The sequence below is a fragment of the Dipodomys merriami genome, unplaced genomic scaffold (genome assembly GCF_024711535.1).
Source record: "Dipodomys merriami isolate MVZ:Mamm:240054 unplaced genomic scaffold, mDipMer1.0.p SCAF_435, whole genome shotgun sequence".
In the NCBI taxonomy this organism is placed as follows: domain Eukaryota; kingdom Metazoa; phylum Chordata; class Mammalia; order Rodentia; family Heteromyidae; genus Dipodomys; species Dipodomys merriami.
The window spans coordinates 211,628-228,329 of record NW_027205993.1 but is presented as its reverse complement, the minus strand read 5'-3'; the positions used below and the strand labels follow the sequence as shown (position 1 = coordinate 228,329).

The following is a 16,702-nucleotide window of genomic DNA, read 5'->3' as shown; positions in this document are numbered from 1 at the left end:
GCTTGACCAGGGCAGATAACAACTGGAATGGGACAACCCCACTGGATGTCATCTTACGTTGGAGCTCCAGGGAGCTGGGCCCAGTTGGTCTCTGGAACTGGCCTGCTCTGAGCCTCAGCTTCCTCATCTTAACAGAGGAGCAATCATTTACTCCTTTTACAGGGTTGTTCGGTGATTCTGTGAGCAGCACACATTTATTGAGTGTTTGCTGCATGCCAGGCACTGTACTGTGTTGAGTGTTGGAGACACTGGAGAAAGTATGGAACAGCTTCTTGTTAGCAGGTTATTGGGGTCTGAGCTTGGAACAAGAGGTGTATAGGTGCATGCAGCAGGCATATCATACATACTGGATTCTCCTGTAAGCTCTTAATAGGCTGCGTACACACTATCATTGTACTCTCATTCCAACCTCTTAGGCCCCATTCTTAAGAGGCAGATCACCCTCTCGTTGGCTCCTACCCCTATGTTGGATTCCATTTGGTGACCTTTAGCCTCTGCTTTTGTTCCTGCCCTTACCAGTGGTGGTCTACTCAGAGCTGTCTTGTCAGCTTGACATCTACATTGTGGGAGGTCCAGCCCTTGCTTGGTGAGGGTGGCCTGTTGGAAGGCACTGGGGATTTGAATCACACCGTGGGGAAGCTCTGTGTTCCCTCTGAGCGTGCTCCTCCACTCACAGATGCAATTTTTTTCTTTTTGTCTGTTGTGGGGCCTGAACTCTGGGCCTGGGCGCTGTCCCTCAGCTCTTCAGCTCAGGGTGAGTATTCTACCACTTGAGCCACAGCGCCACTTGCAGGTGCAAAAATTGAAGCCTCAGTTTCCATGTCTATAAAACAGTGCTAGCCTATCTAGTAGGGCTGTTGTGGACATTAAACACACCTTTGCTGGGACTAGCACCCAGTAGTGCTCAATACAAAATAAATTAATTTTAGCTGCTAAGATTATTCTGCAAGATGTTGGCTCTTTGTCTAGTATCCTGTATCCTTATTCCTGACCTGGCCCTAAACTCCCCTCACAGCCATCTAGCCATTGGCTTCAGGGATTAGTTGAGGGAGGGATATGTGACCCACTCAGCCAATAAGCTGTGTTGGGGCTTTTTTTTTTTTTTTAAGGTTTAATGTACATTTATTCTTAACACGTGGAACATATAGTATAAAGATTTCATACTGAAGTCGGGCACCGGCGGCTCACGCCTGTAATCCTAGCTATTCAGGAGACTGAGATCTGAGGATCGAGGTTCAAAGCCAGCCTGGGCAGAAAAGTCCGTGAGACTCTCATCTCCAATAAACCCTAGAAAACCGGAAGTGGTGCTGTGTCTCTAGCGGTAGAGCGCTTGCCTTGAGCTGAAGAGCACAAGGACAGTGCCCAAGCCCAGAGTTCAAGCCCCACAACAACAAAAAAAAAGATTTCATACTGAATAAATGATATCCATTAAGCCAAAAACGGGAAAAAAAGGAGGAATTTACATCAAGTTTGAGCTACATTGTGGAAATACAAATATGCAGATTTTATCACTGAAAAAAATCTCAATTGTTTCCTCATCAAGACTTTCAACTGACCCTAGAACGTTTTCACATCTCAATTAGAAAGAAAAACAAAACAAACCAAAAACCTAGAAAAAAACAACTATCAGTTGGTTGACATCAAGGACTTTTTACAGAGACCTGTACAACATCGCACCAAGAAGGGCAATGTCTGGCAAGAGATTAAATAGCTGTGTGTCACTTTGTGCAGGTCACCAACTTGAGAACTCATGGTACTATATTGGGGCTTTTTTATGGGAATACTGAGAAAGGTTCTTACAACTTGCATGGGATTTGAAGCTGAGTCCCTGTCCTGGAGCCTGAGGAGAAAACCTGATGGAGAAAGAAATCACTGTTTGAGCTCAGAGTAGCTGTTCCTGAAGCTCATATCTAGAATTTTCATCCATTCTTGCAATATTCATTGGACACTATCATATGCCAGGTGCCATTTCAATTGCTAGGGACAGAGCTGGGAAGAAGTTCCCGCTTCCCAGACAACACAGTCCTCCTACTTCAGGCCTTTGTAGTTGCTCTTCACTATCTGGACTGTTCCTCCCACCCAAACCTACTTGTTTCTCTTCTGTACCTTCTTCATTTTTGGGGGGCAGGGGGAGGGACTGGTACTGAGGCTTGAACTCAGGGCCTGGGCATTGTTCCTTAGCTTTTTTTTTTTTTCACTCAAGGCTGATGATTACCACTTAAGCCATAGTTGCACATCTGGCTCTTTGGTGGTTAATTGGAGAGAAGAGTGTCATGGACTTTCCTGCCCAGGCTGGCTTATAACCATGATCCTCAGATCTCAGCCTCCTGAGTAGCTAGAATGACTGGCATGGACTAATGGCACTCTGCTCTCCATGTCTTGACTCACAAGGAAGTCCTTCCTGTTCCAAATGACATGTCCACAGAACTCACCTTTCATTTCCTGTTTATTTTTCTTCTCTTACAAATACCTGCTATGTTGTATGGTGAACTCTGTGCCCACACTACACTGTCAGTGCAGCAGAGGATTTTTATATGTGGTGCTCATGGCAGTCCCTAGTATCTACTATAGGGCCAGTGCTAATTAGTAGAGATCTCTGAGGTGACAGCAGTGAAATGGCGGTTTGAAGGTTGCAGAAAGAGCCAGGTATTGGAGCCTCCTCCCCAGTCTACCTGCTTTAAATCAGCTTGGGTAACCAGGGCTTGAACTCAGGGCCTCATGCTCTTACTTAGCTTCTTCTTCTTTTTTTTTTTTTTGCTCATAGCTGGCATTGTATCATTTGAATTATGCCTCCAGTTTGCATTTTTCTGGTTAATTAGAGATAGACTCTCAAGGACTCTTATACCTAGGCTGGCTTTGAACCGCAAGCCTCAGATCTCAACTTTCTGAGGAGCTAGAACTACAGGTATAAGCCACTGGTGCTCAGTTTCCACCTTGGGTTAAATTTTGTTTTAGGCGATACTGGGGTTTGAACTCAGGTTTGCACCTGTTAGGCAGGCATTCCATGTCCTTTTTTGCTTATTAAAGCCATTAGGGTCTTGATTTTTTGGGGTGGAGGGGGCCTGAGTTGGCTTGGACTGAGATCCTCCTATTTATACTTCCCATGTGGCTGGGATGACAGCTGTGTCCTCTCGCACAGCTTTATATTAGTTGAGAGGAAGTTTCTAGAGCCTTTCTTTCCTGAGCTGGCCTTCCAAACTCAGCCTCCTGAGTAGCTATGATTAACAGGTATGAGCCACCGTGCCTGGCCAGCTTGGCTTGATTTCTTTTTTTTATTTGAAGGAGGGTGATAGTCACTTTCAATTTTAGAATTAAGAACTTGCTGAGTTGTACTGCAGTACTCTAGAGCTGCCCCTGGAGAGCACTAGGAACTCCGTGGTTGCCTGTGGAGGTGCAGTTCTAGCACACTGCAGAACTTAGGAAAATAGAGGGATGATGATGGTGGTGATGATGGCGTCAACCTCATGAGGTAGTACTGTTGTCATCCCCCCATTTCCCAAATGAGGAAGCAAAGGCACAGAGAGTCCAAGCAACTTACACAAGGTCCCTCATATGGAAAAACCAGAACACAGCAGGAAAGCCCACCTAGAGGGAAGGCAGTAAAGTTTCTCAGGGTAGGAGGTTATCCAGTAGGGCTCTTGGTGGAGGAGGATTTCATCTCCACTGCTGGCGTCATTCATCTGAGGTGGGACACTCCTTTGGAAGTCCAGAGCCTCCTCCCCTAGTCTACTTACCTACTTACTTACTAGATGTGTCAACTCCTTCCCTCCTCTTTCTCCCTTGTTGTTGTTGTTGTTGTTGGTTGTAGGGCTTGGACTCAGGGCCCAGGCACTGCCCCTGGGCTTTTTCACTCAAGGCTAGCGCTCTACCACTTTGAGCCATAGTGCCACTTCTGGTTTTCTGGTGATTAGTTGGAGATAAGATAAGAGTATTACAGACTTTCTTGCCCAGGCTGGCTTCAAACTGCGATCCTCAGATCTCAGCCTCCTGAGTAGTTAGGATTATAGATGTGAGCCACTGGTACTTGGCCAGACCCACCATTATGGTAGGAGCTAAGCTTGGCCCACTCAACTTCAGAAGACCTGGACACAGAGACCCACATTTGCCCCGTCTGAGGATTGAGAAAGTTTCCTAGAGGAAGCTACATTTAGCTGGAGACCTAGAAAAGGACCAGCAGTCTAGCAGTTGAAGAGAGTTCAGTTAAGGTCGTAGTGTGTACAAAGACCTGGAGGTGTGAAGGTGTGCCAGCAATTTCTCCCAAGGTTCTTTTATTTACGGTATTTACCTGAACTCATCAGTGCAAATGCACATCAACTCTCCCAGCCCAGTTTCCATCCGTTGGCCCCTTCCTCTGAGCATTTAAAGATGCATCTACCTCCTCCCACGAGGGTGGAACAGATGACCTTATCTCATCTCAGTATCTGCCTGTGATCTCAATAAGGATACATTCTTCAGCTTCTTTTACACATTTCCAGTTTCAGGATGTGTCCTCTGAGACAGGAAGGGGCCAGTGGTTGCTGAGGCTGGGAATCCCCTGCTCAGGGGACCCTAGACACTGAGAGGCCCTGCCCACCCAGATATATCCCATCCCACAAGTCCCAAATGCTGCCACCCCTTCTTGCCTGTATGCAGCCTGCTCAGCAACAACATCCTGGGAATCCATCCTCATCTCCAAGTTATTCTGCAACCAACGTTTTCTTCCAAGTCCACCAATGCATGGGCTATGAGGACAATCCTGCGTGGCAACTTGGCATCTGCTATTTGCTGCTTAGCCTCTCTGGAAGAACTAGGTTATTAATTAAGTGATTGCAACATTGTTTGGCACCTACTACTACGACGACGATGACCACTACTACTACTATTACTACTGTTGTGGTAGTTGATGTAATATTTATTTATTTATTTTTGTGCTGATCCTAGGGCTTGAATTCAGGGCCTGGGCACTATCCCTGAGCTTCTGTGCTCAAGGCTAGAGCTCTACCACTTAAGCCATAGCTCCACTTTCAGCTTTTTTGGGGGTGTGGTTAATTGTAGATAGGAATCTCATGGACTTTCCTGCCTGGGCTGACTTTGAACCTTGATCCTCAGATCTCAGCTTCCTGAGTAGCTAGGATTATAGGCATGTGCCATTGGCACCTGCCTATATGATTTCAGTCTACCAGACATTATTCTCTCAAACCCAATAAAGTGTACCTTATATTCAGAGAGGTCTTTGTGCACCCCAGGTTGTACAATGCCTGTAGAGAAAGGATAGCTAGAGACAAAAATAGTCTCCCAAGATTGGTGCAGAAGAACAGAGCCCTAGTCTAGAGCCCCATTCTGAATGGGGAGGGGGACTTAAGCAGCAATATCTAGCAGAGACCTGGGGAGGAAGTCCCTGGGGAAGGAGCTGTCCCTGGAAGGCAATTGGGCTGTCAGGTCCACTTTCCCTGTGGACCGCAGGACTCAGGGCAGACAGGTTCTTAGAGGGCCTCCAAAGTGGCCTGTTTGTGAGGTCTTACAGGTGGGCAAGCTGCTAAGACTTCCCAAAGTGTCCAAGAGACAAGGAAACAGTAGGGAAGAAAGGCCCTGGAGGCCTTGGGCACTAAAGGCCTGGATATGAGGTGGGTGGGTAAATACAAGGGAAGGGAGAGGAGGAGGAGGAAGAGGCTGTGGCCAGAGCAGGATGTGGTGAGAGGCCAGGAGTGGGGTCAATCTGGGTGGGACAGGACTGGATTGTGTGAGAGCTGGGGGATGTGGTCACCCTGTCTTTGCATCTAGACTCCGACTCCTTGTAGAGCCCTTCCCTGATTCCTAGTCTATGAGGGGGCTCCTCTGAGTACACAGCATCCAGCTCTCATCTATGTGTGGATTCAGCTATCTCCCCCTACTCTCTCATTTGAGGACATTTGAGGACAGAGACTGGGTGTCACTGCTCTCTCTCTGCCTGGCACAAAAAGGAGCTCAGAAGTTTTAAGTTTTGGCCTTGTTCGGTGGGTTTCTCCTCCATTGAGCTTTTTTTTTTTTTTTTTTTTTTTTTTTTGTGGTGGGGTTAGTCATGGGTCCTGAATTCTGGGCCTGAGTGCTGTCCCTCAGCTCTTCAGCTCAAGGCTAGCGCTCTACCACTTGAGCCACAGCGCCACTTTTAGCTTTTTCTGCTTGTATAGTGCTGAGAAATTGAACCCAGGGTCTTATGAATGCAAGGCAAGCACTCTACCACTGAGTTACCTTCCCAGCCCCTCCATTTAGCTTTAACCTGCCTGTGAAACAAATAAATCACCCCTCTGGGGGTTCAGCCAGGGGCAGTCTCTCGTCCAAATCCCCTTGGGGGAAAAGTGGGATGAGAGTGTCTTCCAGTTTTCATGGGACCTGGGGGTCTCCTTCCATCCTGCTGCCTCACCCCCACTTCAGCACATCTAGGCTCCCTTTTCTCTGCTGCTCAGGTTTGGGGGCAACTATTCATTTTACCCACCAAGCCTGCAGTAAGCCTTTCCGTTATGGCCCCTCTCTACATGCGGCTGAGGCAGATATTACATGGCACTGGAAATGTCCTCTGCCCTCCCCAGAGCCTGTGGCGTGTGATTTTCCTTGAACACAGCACTTTGTGACTTTGCCATACACTTCAAATGCAACCCTTCTTTCCTGTCTTCACATCAAAGAAATGCATTGAGTTGTACATTAGTCTGCTGGTGAGAGAGCCCCCCCACAGCAGGCCTTCCGGCCAGGCCTGTCCTGCTTGGACCTTAGTGTTGCCACTGGGCCAGTCAGATGAGTGGCCACCACCGGGTTCAGACCATATCCTGTCACAACAGCCACCCAAAGGGGTTCTGGAGCACGATCCCCTCCCCCAGGTGTGAACCTTGGCAGGAAGTGACTTTCTTACACTTGCCGTGTGTGTAAGAAGGGCAGGGCTCTTAAACTGGGGCTCCGGCAACCAGGAAACCCATGTTTATTAAGTGGGCCTCAATTCTTTTCCTAGAGTAGGCCTGTGTTGGTGTTAGGGACCAAAGAGCCTTTCAGGGGCCCTGGGCCATCTGCCATCTGCACATCTTCAGGTAAGTCAAGCCCAGATGGGGCAGCACTTGGCTCATAGCCCTGGGGTGGCCTGTCTTTGGAGGACAGAGGGTCGGACATGAGTCAGGAAGCTGCTGGGAAGGACAGAAGGGCCACACACAGAGCTGTGGCCATGATGGAAGTAGTAGGTCACTTCCTAGAAGGTCAACAGCACAGTAGTGTCTAGGGGATACAGAAATGTCTGCTTAGTCCCTGGCTCCTGCTGAGCCATGTTAGAATCATATCTTTGGCTCCAGGAAGCAGAGAAACCTCTGGAGAAAGGAAATGTGTACTCTAGGTCCTGTGAATGCTAGGGTAGCTCAACAGAGCTGTTAATTTGAACAGCGCAGTGCTGATGAGGAGACCCAAGGCATTCTCAAGTCTCTTGTAGGCAAGCCCATGTAGCCTACAATCTGGGAGGACTCAGAGAGGTGAAGGAACCAACTACTTGATTTCTTCTTGATCACGCTGTGTCCTTGGCAAGTTTCTTGGTTGGTCAGAGCCTTGATTTGTGCTTGATCTATTAAAAGCCTTGATCTGTTAAATGCAGATACAAATATGAGCACTGAGTAAGTGCTGAGGTAGAGGCTGAGAGAGGTGTCTCTGACAGGGAAGAGTCTTGGCAGGGAGAAACAGAGGTTTATTGGTGAGTAACTCAAGAGCTTCATCTCTCTTGTCTTGGCTAGGCCAGTGAGCACGTAGTAAGTGTTTCCTGACAGAATAGTCAGGGCTCACAGGATGGAAGAAGGTCTTTAGATGCCACCTGGAAGTCTTTCTGGACTAATTTACAGCTTCCTTTTCCTCTCCCCCTTTCTTCTTTTTATTTATTTATTTATTTATATTGTAAAGATACTATACAGAGGGTTACAGTTACATGAGTGAGGTAATGAGTACACTTTCTATTGAGCGTTGTTACCCCCTCCATTGTTTTCCCCCTACCATCCCTTCCCTCCCTACCTTCCCCGAGGTTCTTTTTTTTTTTTTGATTGTGATTAAGTGATTACATAATTTCCCGAATTTCACAGTATTGTGGAATAATGATGCTCATTTAAAGTCACAAGTTCATTCTAACTTTCCTGGAGCAAATTGTCTATCACAGTCTATAACATATAACGGTGTACACATGTTATACACCATATATGTGATCAGCAGCATGGGGATATTTAGTAGTGGTTTGACCAGATGAGTGGGAGTTCTTTGTTTCTTAAATCCTGTTAGTTTTGTCGTATCACCTAACATTTTGGATTTAGCATCCACTTATCAGGGAGACCATGTACCATTTGTCTCTTTGCTCTTGGCTTACCTCGCTCAACATGATTCCTTCTAGCTCCATCCATTTCCCTGCAAATGCCATTATTTTGTCATTTCTAATGGTTGCATAATATTCTATTGTGTATAGATACCACAATTTTTGGATCCATTCATCTGTGGTGGGGCATCTAGGTTGTTTCCATATCCTAGCTATTGTGAACAGTGCTGCAATAAACATGGAGGTGCACGTGTCCTTTTATCTTGGTTCCTGTTGTTCAGGGTAGATGCCTAGAAGTGGTATGACTGGGTTGTAAGGGAGGTCAATCTTTAGCTTTCTAAGAACCCTCCAGACTGCTTTCCATCCTCTCCCCCTTTCTACCAGCCTCACCCATGTAAGCCCTGCCAGAGCCGCTGGGTGGAGGGACAGCTGGCATCCTGTTAAAGTCTACATTCTAGAACCAGGGAGCTGGATTTGAGTTCTGGCTCTGCCACTTGCCAGCTGTGTGACCATGCACACCTCTCTGTGCCTCGGGTTCTGGACCTACAAATCCTTCCTACCCACCCTTGGCTGGTCTTTCTTGAGGATTAGTGAGAAGATAAATAGGACAGACACCTGGCCCATAGCAGGTGCTGTATTAGTTTTTGCTATGATCTTAATGATTATCACTCATTCTCAGGCTCTGAACTCCAATTTCTAGAAACTCTCCAGTGGGCTGCAATACCCAGACCCCTACTGATCACTCTGTGCTAACCACTCTATGCTGACCACCTTCTGGCCTAGTACAAGGAACAGAGGGGAAAGGAAGTGTTTCTGATCTGGAGCCAGTTTTTCTCCCCAGATCCCAGGGCCTCTGGTAGTGCCTGGAGATATTCTTGGTCTTTATTTGGGGCTGTGACTAATGTTCAGTAGACAGAGGCCAGGTGTGCTGCTGAATACCTTACAATATCCAAGGAAGCCCTGTCCTCTTGCTCACTCTACCGTTCCTTCTCTCCTTTTTATTGTCCTGGAGCCTCAGATTCAGAGGGGGAAAGTTCCTTGCTGGTGTCACATAGCTCTTAGGACCCGGGTAGTAGAGGTTGGGGGAGGGGTTGGCCTTGCTCTGTGGGGTGGAGAGACACTTGGGGGGTGATGAATTTGAGGACTTGCTCCCGATCCCTCAATAGCCCAGGTCCTGACAGTCTAGGCCCTGATAGTCAACAACAGCTTAAAGTGCTGCTGCTATACCTTGGCCAATCTAGGGCATGGGACCATGAAACCCCTGAGAATTCAGCTCAGAGCTGTGTGAGTACTGGTGCTTGAATTCAGGACCTCTCACTCTTGCTGGGCTTTTTCATTGAAAGCTAGTATTCTACCATTTGAGCCCCACTTCTGGCTTTTTGCTAGCTAATGGGAGATAAGGGATAAGGCTTTCACAGTCTGTTTTGTGAACTGGCTTCAAACTGTGGTTCTCATGGTAAACACTGATTTGAGGCTTTTGATGCTCAAAGTATGTTCTGTGGAACAGTTGACCTTCCACATCTACTACCCATGGGAGTTAAAGTCATACAACCAGAGCCCTCTGAAATGTTCTCCCAGCATTTGAAGCATATTTGACAATTTGGTCCTGTCTCACTTTGAAGTCTGTTTGGGATCAGGTCTGTCTGGGACAGGCATGGGTAACACCGCTATTCCACAGAGGACATTTGAATGGTGGAACTTCACGCAGGTCTGTCCTGCTAATGATCTTAGGCTTCTGCCATCTCCACTAGCCAGAGTTGTCAGAACAAGCCTAGGGATCCATGGCCATGTTTGGAGCCATCCAGCAAGCTGTTGATTCTGGCAAAGACAAACGATGATGTAGGAGCAGTGAGCTTAAGAAGAGGTGGCCATGGTTACGTCCAGGGGATGAACAGGTTAATAATGGTGGGTTGGAGTAAGTAAAGGCCCCTGATCCAAGTGCTGCCTGGTGTCTCAATTATGCCAGGTTATACATCCCCCAGGAAGGCCAGAGGCTGCAGGTCTCTGGTCCCTGAGTCATGGATCACTCTGGGAAGCTGCAGATAGGCCCAGCTCTTCTGAGATCAGCAGTTCCAGGAAGGCCTGGCCTACAGAGGAGTGGAAGTGGCCTGATGATCTGCTTGTGTCTTACCCCTAGCCCTTTGTCTTCTGCCTCCTCTGCCTTTCACTGCCATTCTCCATGTGGCTGGCCATGGGGTCTCTATGTTTTACTAACAAGGATAGTGCAGAAAGGCTAGGAGATGGATGCAGAAGCAGGGCTGGCTGACTCCTGTACTCACTGCCTGGCAGGACAGTGGTTGTTAGTACTGTTATCATTAGGGTTGTCATGCACAGTGGGACAGGGAAGGTAAAGCTGAGGTACACAAGATAAGCTTCTGTCTCTGGGTTGCCTTCGCCCTGGAAGGTCCGCCTCCTCCCAGCTCCTCTTCTGCCCTAATTCACTTCTGTCTACCCAGGCTGCACCTGTGGCCACTGTAGGGTGGAACTTCGCAAACTGCAGCTTCCTGCCACAGCTTCCTGGCCCAGACACCAGCCTCATTACCCACCCCTCCCCACAGGCCTCAGATAAGCCCCCTACCCTGATGCCTTGCTTGGTACTCAGTGGGGGGGGGCAGCTTCAGGGTCTTCTAAGATGGGCCAGCTGGACTTGGGAAGATGGAGGAGGGAGAGGAAGAAATACTAAATGGGGAAGCACTCTGGATAAGAGTTTGGAAGGAAGACAACAGACACAGCCTGATAAACAGAGGGCTGAGGATTTTAGATCCAATGAAGTTAAGCAAGTGAAAGCTACAGTAGGTTCTTGAGGAAGGGAGGATGTGGGGAAGAATCATCTAGAAGCGCCTGGCAGATCCCACAGCTTATGTAGCTCAAGTGGAAATTGGGGTTCAGCTGACCACAGATACCATGTGAACTAGTTCTAGATCTCAAGTTGTATTAATAGAAACAGTGGGTGGAGATCAAAGTGGCGGTAGTTAATGCTTCCAGTGCAAATCTATCTCAGGATGGAGCTGGGGGTGGCAGCATTTATAGCCACAGACAGAATAACCAAGTAAGAGGACCTGGGAGTGGAAGCAAAGGAAGGAGAGTCAGCAGGAAGGAATGGAGTCGGGGGAGCCAGAGCAGGGTATTTGCTAAGGACCAGAGAGATCTTCGAGGCCTAAGCAGGAGGGGAAGGTCATTGGATCTATTATTGGTGGACCCAGCTTCAAGGAGGGTGATATCAGTGCTGGGGAGCAGGTGGGGAGGGGGCAGAGCAGTTTTTAGGTGGGATCAGAGGTAGGGTGGGAGACAGACTGAACTTTTCTTCCTTTAGTTATTTATTTTGGTGCTGGTGCTTGAAATCAGGGTTTGAGCACTGTCCCTGAGCTTCTTTGATCAACACTAGCACTCTACTACTTGAGCCACAGCTCCATTTCTGTGCTTTTTTTTCTTTTCTTTTCTTTTTTTCTGTCGGTCATGGGGCTTGAACTCTGGGCCTGGGTGCTGTCCCTCAGCTCTTCAGTTCAAGGCGAGTGTGCTACCACTTGAGCCACAGCGCCACTTCCTGGAACAGATTCATAAAGAAAAAAACTTTTTTTGGAAGACTTTTCCTTTCTTTATTTTTATTTATTTTGTTGGTACTAGAGTTGAACTCAGGGCTCTATGTCTGCTCAGTTTTCTTCTTTTGCTGGTTTGGCACTCTACCACTTGAGTGACATCTACAGAATTTTTTTTTTTGTTGTTGTTGGTCATGGGGTTTAACTCTGGGCCTGGGCACTGTCCCTCAGCTCTTCAGCTCAAGGCCAGAGTTCTACCACTTGAGCCACAGCACCATTTCCAGTTTTCTGGTGGTTAATTGGAGATAAGAATCTCATGGACTTTCCTGCCTGGGCTAGCTTTGAACCTCGATCCTTAGATCTCAGCCCCCTGAGTAGCTAGGATTAAGGCATGAGCCACTGGTGCCCGGTTGTACATTTTTGCTGGTTAATTTGGGAGTTTCATAGACTTTTCTGACTGGGCTGACTCTGAACTATAATTCTCCAGGTCTTAGCTTCCTGAGTAGCTAAGATTATAGGCCTGAGCCATGGGGTGCCTAGCTATTTTATTTTCCAGGTTGGCCATGAATTCCTGGATCCTCTTGTCTCAGCCTCCTGAGTACTGGGATTATAGGTGTACACAACCACAACCAGCTAAAAACACTTATTTTAGACACTGCTCCAGATGGAAACACAGAAGCAGAGTTGTGGTCACTGGAGCACTTGCTGGTAACTGTTGGGACATTCAAGACCCCTCAAGCCTGGGCCCATGCAACACCAGGACATTCAGGACCCTTCAAGCCTGGGCCCATGCAACACCAGCACCAGAGACATCTAGTCAGCAGCCTCCAGTGCCCTGACTCAGACTTGGCCTGATTCTCATTCCAGTATTTTCCTCTGGCCCCAGCACCCATCTCTGTGGGCCCCTGGACACCAGGGCAAAAGGCACCTTTCCTCACCCAACAAACCTTTTTGATGCATTCTCTACTTACCATTTTTTTTTTTTCGTCTGTAGTGGGGCTTGAACTCTGGTCCTGGGCGCTGTCCCTGAGCTCTTCAGCTCAAAGACACAGCTGTACCACTTGGGCCACCGTGCCACTGAGATCCTCGGATCTCAGCCTCCTGAGTAGCTAGGATTACAGGTGTGAGCCACCAGCACCCGGCCTCTATTTACATTGGCACTACTGAGAAGACATCTTGCAAACATAGTTTATGTCCTGGTGGCCTTAATGGGCCTAACTTAGAGAGACAATAGGTCATTGTTATATGGAGCTGGTTTTCTTCTCCAGTATTATACAAAAAACTTGCAAGTATACAGAAAATGAAAAGAAAAGTACCCCTGTTATATACAGAATTGTACCCTAGCTCCTACACTATGTGCAATACTTATCACAGAAGATAAACATCATTATTCACAGATTCTACATCTTCAAATTCATGCACTTGCTAACTAACATTTATTTGTAATCCTCCAACTAGTATATTGGTTTTTGGTCATCTGCAGACGCATTCACAAAGGAAAAACATTTGAGTCACTGATGCACACATCCCCACTGAGGTTAAATAACGTGGGGCTCTGGCTTTTTTTCATATCTCATTCTGTAATTAAATGAATTTTTTAAGTTATTAGGGAATCAAACTTGAAGTTGTGCACATGCTAGGCAAACGTTCTATCAAATATGTGCTTTTTAAACCACCAATCTGGAGCAACATTTCTGGAAATTTTGTACTTTTTGCTGGTGAATAAAATATCCTAAGTCCTGGCTGCTGGTGGTTCACATCTGTAATCTTAGCTACTCAGAAGGCTGAGATCTGAGGATCACAGTATAAAGCCAGCTCAGGCGGTAAAGTCCATGAGCTTCCTATCTCCCATTAATCAACAAAAAGTAGAAGAGGAGGCATGGCTCAAGTGGTAGAGCACTAGCTTTGAGCAAAAAAGCTAAGGGACAGTATCCAAGCCCCACTGGTACACCTACACACAAACACACACACACACACACACACACACACACACACACACACGTCCCCAAATATAGTGCTAAGCTGTGCCTAATGGAACAGACATGGGTCAGAGAGGCAGTATTAATAAACCAACAATTATATGTTGCCAAAGTTTTCTTTTTTCCTTTTAGTCCTGAGGATCAAGTCCAGAGTTTCGTGCATGCCAATCAAGGGCTCTACCACCGAGCTACCTCCCCAGGCCTAACAATGTATAACATAAAGTGACATAAAACCCACATAAAATAGTTACATTTTGATCACTTGGTGAAAATGTGATCAGAGTAGTGCAGGAACCCAAATCCGTATTTCCTCTAGAAGCAATGGTTCAGTATTTGGCTAACTCAGTGTTTACAGTGATTTTTCAGTTATTGTGAATCCTAAGAATTGAGTGAGGGATGGTGAGGCATGGTGGCTCATGTCTGTAATCTCAACTATTTTGGAGGTAGAGGTTGAGAGGACAGTAGTTTGACGCCAGTTTGGACAAAAGTTGGCAACATTCCACTTCAACAAAAGAAGCTGGCCCAGAGTTCAAGCCCCACACCGACAAAAAAAAAAAAAAAAGAAGAAGAAGAAACTGGCCATTGTGGCAGCTGTACTGGACAATTTAAGTAGAAGGTCCTATTTCAAAAATAACAAAAGCAAAAGGGCTAAGGGTATGGCTTGAGTTGCATCATCTCTCACACACACACACAAATTGAAACATTTATATAACTATCTACTACCTATTATCCATCCATATCTCTTGATCCTTCCACTTGTAATCGTTATATTTTAGATGCCTTTTGAAGTCAATTTCAATCATCAGAATGCATCACAGCCTACACTTACAAGCATTATTTTCTGGTGCTTTATGGGAGGGATAATAACAGGCCCCTGTGTGATCCAATCTCCATCAAAGATAAAGGACATCACCATCACTCCAGAAAGTTTAAGGAAGACCATTTTATTTCCCAGATTCATTGTTCTTTTTTCTTTTCTTTCTCTCCCTCCTCCTTTTCTTTCCTCCTCCCTTAATTCCAGTTATCACTCATTTACTTGCTATTTTGACAGAACTGGATTTTGAACACAGGGCCTTTCACTTGTTAGGCAATTACTCTACCATTTGCCTAATTGATAAAGATCTTTGTGGTCTCTGCTTCCTGAGTAGCTGGGGCTACCAAACGTGACTACCAGACTACTTACATCGGCTTCATTTTAACGGTGGTATCAGGGTTCCTGGTGGAGTTAAACCCTAATATATCAAACAAATCCCCTATTGATGGATATTCAGACTAGCTCATGTTTTGTTAAGGAGGGTACAGGGACAAGGCAAGCGGCAACTATAAGGCTGAACAAGGTAGCTCTCATGAACAAAGCTTGTTGGGCCTCGGGTCCCTTTGCTCGTGCTGTTCCTCTGCTTTATGTTCCCCCACTCCATGGGGGGCTTTTTAAAAAGCTGGATCCATCTTCTGATCTTGGCTCAAATATACCGCCTCCGAGAAGGTGACCGCCATCTCTCCTGAACTAACATTCTTTCTCCTTTGGAATCACGATCTTAACTGTTCTGTTTGTTTTGTCCCACTGCCCCTGCATCTCCCCTGCCCCCCGCCCCTCCCCTTTAAAGTATCTTCTTCAGGAGCGCAGGGAGGGACCCAGTGTGCCCATTGAGTCAATCCTCAGCCCCGGGTGTGAAACAGCAAAGCATTCAACACGCATTTAGGAAATGGCAGAGAGCAGCTGAGGTATCTGCAGCAGGCCGCTGAAGTCAGAGGTGGGTCTGGAACTCGCGGTCTGTGTCCAGCTATGTCCAGCAAGCCGTGGCTCCTCTCCACGCGGACAAAGCAGGCTCTCGGCCGCTGGACGGGCTCAGGAAGGGCAGGGAGGGCCCTGATGCGCATCCCGCCCCTCCGCACCCACAGGGCCTGCGCGGGCTGCGATGCCGGACCCCGCGGGACACCTGCCCTTCTTCTACGGCTGCATCTCGCGCGCCGAGGCCGAGGAGCACCTGAAGCTGGCGGGCATGGCCGACGGGCTCTTCCTGCTGCGCCAGTGCCTGCGCTCGCTGGGCGGCTACGTGCTGTCGCTGGTGCACGACGTGCGCTTCCACCACTTCTCCATCGAGCGCCAGCTCAACGGGACCTACGCCATCGCGGGCGGGAAGGCTCACTGCGGCCCCGCCGAGCTCTGCGAGTTCTACTCGCACGACCCAGACGGCCTTCCCTGCAAACTGCGCAAGCCGTGCAATCGGCCGGCGGGCCTCGAGCCGCAGACCGGCGTCTTCGACTGTCTGCGCGACGCCATGGTGCGGGACTACGTGCGCCAGACGTGGAAGCTGGAGGTGAGAGCGTGGGCGGGGGGCGGGGCCTGCGGTCTGAGGGGCGGGTCAGGGGCGTGGCCTGGGGCTGAGGGATGGGCCAGGAGCGGGGCCTGGGGGCTGAGGGGCGGGCACGGGGCGGGCCCTGAGGGCTGAGGGGCGGGCCCAGGAAGGAGGCCTGGGGGCTGTGGGGCGGATACTGGGGCGGGGCCTAAAGCATTTGGACATTACTTGAAGGCGTGGCCTGGAGCCTATGAAGTGGGCCCTGGGGCGGGGCCTTGAGCCTTCGGGCCGGACTTAGGGGCCTCATTGAGGGACAGACCGTAGTGGGGCCAGTGGTCTCTGGGCCGGATTCAGGGACGGATCCTGTGGGGTGGGCCAAGGGTGGGGCCGGCAGCGTGGACCCAGGGGCAGGGCCAGGCAAGGCGTGTGGGGGATTTTTTTTCTCTTTCTGCCTGCAGAATGCGGTAGGGTGTGAGATTTGGAAGTAAGAGGATGAGGTTGATGGCGGGACATAGGGGGGTTTGTGAGAAACAGGCTCTGTGGTGGCCCTCCACAGTGTGCCATAGCCTGAGCTATGGTGCACAACTATCTGTGCCAGACTAGAAGGGC

The 16,702-nt window shown here is 48.3% G+C and overlaps 1 protein-coding gene across 2 annotated transcripts in view; it reads left to right on the top strand.

Annotated features, from left to right (window-relative positions):
- Window positions 1–6,913: 6,913 nt before the first annotated feature.
- Window positions 6,914–16,702, top strand: part of LOC138807808 (tyrosine-protein kinase ZAP-70) — a 28,955-nt gene continuing 19,166 nt past the window's right edge. The window contains exons 1-2 of one of the 2 annotated variants that reach the window (XM_069993572.1): window positions 6,914–7,034; window positions 15,696–16,114. In XM_069993572.1, the coding sequence (XP_069849673.1) occupies window positions 15,713–16,114 (402 nt within the window). In that variant the 5' untranslated portion in view covers window positions 6,914–7,034; window positions 15,696–15,712. The remainder of the gene's footprint in view (window positions 7,035–15,695; window positions 16,115–16,702) is intronic. The other variant, XM_069993574.1, reaches the window with a different exon arrangement.